Source organism: Eurytemora carolleeae, unplaced genomic scaffold (genome assembly GCF_000591075.1).
Source record: "Eurytemora carolleeae unplaced genomic scaffold, Eaff_2.0 scaffold610, whole genome shotgun sequence".
Classification (NCBI taxonomy): Eukaryota; Metazoa; Arthropoda; class Copepoda; order Calanoida; family Temoridae; genus Eurytemora; species Eurytemora carolleeae.
In genome coordinates, this window is record NW_019397003.1 from 437678 (window position 1) to 444267 (window position 6590).

Consider the following 6590-nt stretch of genomic DNA (forward strand, 5'->3'; position numbering starts at 1 on the left):
CTCCTCATTGTTTTTCTCAGTCAGCTGAAGTTGCATCTTTCATTAAATATAATTCTTGATCATTTCAGAATATTTCTTGAATTTTTAAATAAACCTGTTAATGACAACGAGATGCAGACGATTAAGGTAATTAGTGGATATAGCTTTTTTTAATTACTGTAAAGTTTTTTTTCATATCATTTTAAATTAGGTTTAAATGAAATTTATTTTTTGAAATATTTAAACAGCAAACTTTTGTAGACTTTTTGCGTATAATAAAGTTAATTAACATTAGAGGTTGGATATAATTATTAAGTGATATCTTCCTATTCAAACAATTTTCTTTTTAACAACATGAAATGTACTTATAGTATTGCTATAATGTCGTCTTCCTATTCTACAGTTTTCTGGTCATTACTGTAGTTCTTAGGCCGCTCGTGGTTGAACTTGTAATGTAGTCTAACAAACCATACCTAGTTAAACCATTTAATTATTTGTGTTCAGTGTGTAGTGGTTGGTGACGGAGCTGTTGGTAAAACCTGTCTACTTATCTCTTACACAACCAACAAATTCCCTTCAGAATATGTTCCAACAGTAAGTAGTATTATTGAAAATATATATTTTTAGGTTTTTGATAATTATGCCGTTACGGTTATGATCGGCGGGGAACCGTACACTCTAGGATTGTTTGATACCGCTGGTCAAGAGGATTACGACCGGCTCCGGCCGCTCTCCTACCCACAGACGGACGTTTTCCTGGTGTGTTTCAGTGTTGTATCCCCCTCATCCTTCGAGAACGTGAAGGAGAAATGGGTTCCTGAGATAACTCATCACTGTCAAAAGACTCCTTTCCTTCTGGTCGGAACACAAATAGATTTGAGAGATGATAATGCTACAATCGAAAAATTAGGTAAAAATATGAAAAATTCGATTAAAATAAAAAATAACCATGAAAACAGAGCCTAAGGATACCAGGATTCGGATCTGCAACATGTTGGTTCCCTTGATTCCCTTTATCCAACTAAAACAAAAATATAAGTCCTACCTTTTTTTTGCAATTGCGAGACTGACTAAATCCACCGCTGATCTCTCAATGGTAGAATAAATACGAACCAGAAATTTGGGGAGGGGGGGAGGGGGGGTTGTGGAATCTAAAAAAATAAAAAATTGAAGAAATTAGAGTAAGCTGGATCTTCATCGAAATGGAAGAGCTAGATCCATATCACTGCATTTTAACGAAAGTTTTCTTAAATTCTCTTATTTTCTTATAGGGTGACACACGAAGAAGGGAAAGTATAAAATCAAAGGGTGCAAAGGTTCTCTAGGTGATCCGTAGTATTGAAATGCAAAAATATTTTTTGCTCTAACTTGATGAAATAAGGTGGAAGTATTTTCAGGAAAAAAAATTTGTTAAAGATAAGTGGGCAGTTCGACACTTTGTGAGTTGTGACACCAACTTTTGTACAGGCGGTTTTTGGTTCTAAAAATTGAGATAAAAAGGCTTAATTTTCGCATGCAGCCTCCCATTGTGGCCCGATACCCTGATCACAAAGAAAATTTGGGTTAGGAGGTCATTTACCTTCACCAAAAATCAAGATTTTGCCGAAAAAGCGAAAACGACTTCCATCTGATGCAATGCTCCGATGAATCTAAATTTTCACAAAAATGCTTACATTGGGCCACATCTCCAATATAATCTATGCACCCCAATTTTTTACCACATTTGTGTGTCATGTAATGTACAACTATACTAACCAAACAAAATTAGGAAACAAGTAATGGCAAACTTGTATAGTGGGTTTTTATATTTTGAGAGTTATTCGATATGTTAGTTTTAAAGAAACTGAGTTCCTGCTTCAAACTCAGATTTTTTAATCCCTTTATTACTTAACAATCCGATGTGGTTTGACCTTTGATATTTCAAATGATGAATTCTGTTGAATCAAATAGTCAAAGTTTGAAATATCAAAGCTCTACACTATCAGGTTAAACAGATATAGGTATTAGAAAATTTGTGTTTGTGGCTAGAACTCAATTCTTTATTTATTTGAACCTAAACTTAAACTTGGAAGGTGCTTTCAGGCACAACATCTTGTCCCATTCGTGGCAAAACAAAGATTAAGGGTTATTTTTGAGGGAAAATAAAAAAAATTGGGCAATAAGTATCTTAAAGAGAAGGGGTTGTTATTCTTGAAATTATATACCTCTCTTTTGCCATGATAAATCTATATAAATTTTTTTTTCAATTAAAAAAAATTGTTTTCAAAGTGCGATTTTTTTACTTCACGGGCAACGCCGGACACTTCAGCTAATAAATAATATATCCTGAAGTGATATATTTTTAATACTCTAGCGAAGAACAAGCAGAAGCCTCTGAGCCTGGAGATGGGTGAGAGGCTGGCCAAGGAGCTGAGAGCTGTCAAGTATGTCGAGTGCTCTGCTCTCACACAGAAGGGTCTTAAAAATGTTTTCGATGAGGTGAGAGATTTATTAATATACAGAGGGACCCAGTAAACATGGAGATTTAGCGACATTTTCAAGATCGTATCTTATAAAGTAATCTCTGCTTGTTTTTTTGGATGTCAGATCATAACTTAGGAACCCCTTGACTGATTTTCCTCTAATTTTGATTTGGGGAGTTCCCCAAGGAAATGTTCTTAGTTTAGGTTTGAGCAAGGATATATAATAGATGGATATATCATAGTCAAAGTTTGATGTAATTTTTTCGGTGGGGTGTTATGCAGTACGTTAGACATTTGACCCTGGAACTTACAATTTGTCTTTGGTTTTCGTAAAGTTAATAGATGTCAAAGGAGTATAGAAAAACATTGTAAGTCTTTAAAACTTGATAAGATTTAGCCTCCTTCTTTGTATTATAAAAATTGTTGGAGATACTAAAGATTTAAACAACCTTGCTTTTATTTAAAAATTTGGAATTTTAAACAAATTTCTCAATATCTTGGTCAATTCTTATGGTACAAAAACGGCAGACCACATTTTGGAATTCTGAAAACAAGGCGCCTTTGATGCTACCAACTCTTTGAAGAAAATGCTATGATCACAAGATTTTAGCTACAGTATCTCATTTCTGCTTACTCCAGGGCCCACTATCTACCAAAGTTCTTCTCTAATTTGGACCCTGAACTTAACACTTCAAACTTTTTTAAAAGTACAAATTATTTTTATAGAATGATCAATAGCCAGAATAAAAATTTGTCAAAGTAAAACCTAAAATTTGCTAAGCAGAGGTTTTAGAAATTTCCTAAAAATATCTAGGGTCCACTGAGATATATCAGCTGCGTAGCCCACCGATAAAGTTTCATGTACACTAGCCCAGAATAGTATAGATCGGTAGATAGAAGCATACATATAAGCGGGCCCTGGGTTTGAGATTCTAAATTGAGTGGTTAAATTTATAGGTTTTATAAGAATAATTGCTAAAATCAAAATTTATGACCACGCGCGGGTAAACGGTGGGATAAACTATAAGTTCCTATGCAACGATTATCTATGGTGATACCTACTAGAAAGTCTGTAGAATATTTTGTCTGCAAGAGTGAGTTTCGTTACTAATGTTTTATTAAGCTAAACAGATTTGTCACTTTCTTATACACACGACAAGCCGATCCTGTCACTCGTTTATATTCCATTCATCCTGTCATTCGTTTATATTCCATTCATCCTGTCACTCGTTTATATTCCATTCATCCTGTCACTCGTTTATATTCAATTCATCCTGTCACTCGTTTATATTCCATTCATCCTGTCACTCGTTTATATTCCATTCATCCGGAATGATTGATGCTTTTCCTAGATCAATAAAAAAATCATTTTTATTTTTTTGGAATAAGTTTTGATTTATACTTAATATTTTTAACAAATCGGAGTTAGAATGTTCTTAGGTTATATCATATTTCCCTTTATAAATGTTATCATATCGGATTGTGCAGGGTTCGCTAAATATTTACAAAATCCAAACAAATAAATTAAATCCGGCTTTTTTGACACACGTGTTTCTGATTTAAAAACTAGTCTCTTTTTGGGGATTTTTTAAAAAGTGAAGACAAAAAAATTAAGGAAGGTGTCTGATGTATAGGCTTCAATGATTTTAACTTTCGCGGTTTTTGATCTTAGAAATCATCAAATCAAATCAAATCAAATCAAATTATATATTTAGCCACAAACTATACATGTAAAAATGGATATTTATAATTTTTCCCCCTAAAATTAGAATACAGCTTGCGATGATATATAATATTGAGGCATGAGATCAGAGCAAGAAAACTTAATGGGGAAAGCGTTTTGGAAGAGGGCTTTAGACACAAGCTTGAATTTCATTGGGTGGGGGGTGCGGAAGTAATTTGGTTGTTTACCATAATCTAATTCTTTCTAATGCCTGGCTTCAAGCATATATTTACAAATCATAATTGTTGAATTTACATTGTTGTTTATCAATAGAATATCAAACCGGAAAATGTTTTTGTAAAGAATAAATTAGCATAAAGGAAAACGTGTGCTGTGGCCCCACACTTTATAGGAAATTTATTCAATGTTGCCTCGGACATTTTTTAGCATAGCAAAAATCTAGTCTGACAATATCATTGATATAATTCGTCGCAACTAAAATTTGTCTAAATATAAATAAAATAGGGAAATAATTCTTTCTCCAGAAAAGAATGTTTTCTGGAGAGAGAGAAAACTCCTTTCAAACGAAATAAACTGTTTTGTTCTAATTTTCTTTATTTTAGGCTATATTGGCGGCTCTTGAGCCTCCAGAACCCATAAAGCGGAGGAAATGTACCCTACTCTGAATCTGTTGCTAAATTCTGTTCAACTAACACATTTTTCTCTTGAAGGAATATTCTTAAAATGATTTATTATTTTTACATTGGTTTATATTTATCTATTCAAAACTGGTTTCTACCAATCTACGAATGAATATAGGTGTGTTTTTTGTCAATTAGTTTAACACAATTCTAAATTTAAACTTGTCCAATCATCTTCACAAGTCTATGCCGGGCTGTCACGGTTAATCACAATTCTGTCAGGGGATCACGATTTCGACTTGAACGCGTTTAAATGAATTTTATGAATGGAATTGGACGAACCAGAATTTAAATATGAATTAGTTTTTACTATTTATTGTGCGCTAAGAACGTGCAGATCCGGTTTGGATGTTTTTTTTCAAATACTCTGTACGTAACATCCTAATAAAGATGAAATAAGTACAGATTAATTTAATATCTAATTACAATTCGTTCTGTTTCAAGATTCATGAACAGTCTCTTTGAGTAAACTTTTGCAGGAGTTATGATAAACATAAATTAATAACCGGTTTTTTTTCTGGCTATGGAAACAAACATTGCTTTGCGAAATTTCTTCACTTACAAAAAACATTTTTTTCTTTAAATTCGCAATTAAGTTTTTTTCCTTTTGAATTCTCTAAGCAATGTTATAGATTTACTTCCATGTATTGGTACTTCCTAAGGTCACGCTGTACAGTTGCGTACACTGCACGGTTGTAATCTGACCAAACGTATACTGGTTTTCTAACGGCAGTACATTGACTTGTTTCGTCATAAGTACTGACTTCAAGTTTTCATTAGTGTTACTTAACAAAAGCAACATTGATCTTCGCTTGAAAAATATATCAATATTTTTTGTGATTGAATTTTTGTGGAAGCATTGATACTTCAAATCTACCATAACTATTATTTTTCTGTATTACTTTAATCGGCCAAAAAATCAAATTATACCTGCGTTAACTGGAATTTCTGTAAATACATTAATTCAAATGTTTTATACCAATTAGAAAATAATATTTTCCTATCTAAAATATATATTGTAAATCAGCATAATTGCATTTTATGAGTTTTAAGTTAATAAATGTTTATTAAAATTATTTTTATGTTAAAACTAAACTATATTACATGGTGAGTAGCATAGCTCTTAGCAGAATTATTCAGGTGGAAAATTTTTGGAAATTATGCAATGAATGTAGGATGGAAATTTGAAGGTTTGTTATTTAGAATTACACTACGCTCACTCGGAAGAGGAAAGGATATTAAGCTACATTTTGAAAATGAATAATTTTTGAAAATCAAAATTGCCACACGGAAAACGGATCTGTGGTGGGAAAAGTCGAAAAAATGATATACAATAATACAAATAATACAAGCAAATAAAAAATCTTCTAAATACGGAGAATTGAAATGAAGAGATATGTATTGAACACTGAAATTAGAAACGTTGCCAACTAAATTCCGTTGAGACTATAATGTAAAAAAAGGATTTATAACCTATAATATGGTCCCCGGACAGTTTTCAGCGGCTTCCAAATTCTGATGCAAAAGTAAATACCTTTATTATTATTTTATCTTTTTACAGTCCGGATTTACTGAAAGTCAATTGTGTGCAAGGAAATTCTATATTTTGACTGAAATTAGAATTTTAAATTTTTTTACTCTATAAAGGCGTATTTAAAATAATATTGAGAATACAAGTTTAATAAGAAATTTCTATGCATGAATCAAACTGGGGTTTTGTGTTTTCGATAATTGATATTTTCTAAGCTATTGTTAAATACCCCTTCTGAATATTTTTCCAAATGC

At 32.2% G+C, this 6590-nt stretch overlaps 1 protein-coding gene across 1 annotated transcript; it reads left to right on the top strand.

The window, feature by feature from the left end:
* Nucleotides 1-29: 29 nt before the first annotated feature.
* On the top strand, nucleotides 30-5832 carry LOC111710996 (cdc42 homolog). Its single transcript, XM_023485211.1, has 5 exons — nucleotides 30-126; nucleotides 484-573; nucleotides 607-889; nucleotides 2333-2457; nucleotides 4728-5832. Exons 1-5 carry the CDS (start codon nucleotides 112-114, stop codon nucleotides 4788-4790), a joined length of 576 nt encoding a protein of 191 aa, XP_023340979.1. The 5' UTR covers nucleotides 30-111; the 3' UTR covers nucleotides 4791-5832.
* Nucleotides 5833-6590: the final 758 nt, after the last annotated feature.

Coding starts and splice junctions, on each gene's coding strand:
- LOC111710996 (XM_023485211.1), top strand. Junction 574..606: donor CTTCAGAATATGTTCCAACA/GTAAGTAGTATT, acceptor ATATATTTTTAG/GTTTTTGATAATTATGCCGT. Junction 2,458..4,727: donor TTAAAAATGTTTTCGATGAG/GTGAGAGATTTA, acceptor TCTTTATTTTAG/GCTATATTGGCGGCTCTTGA.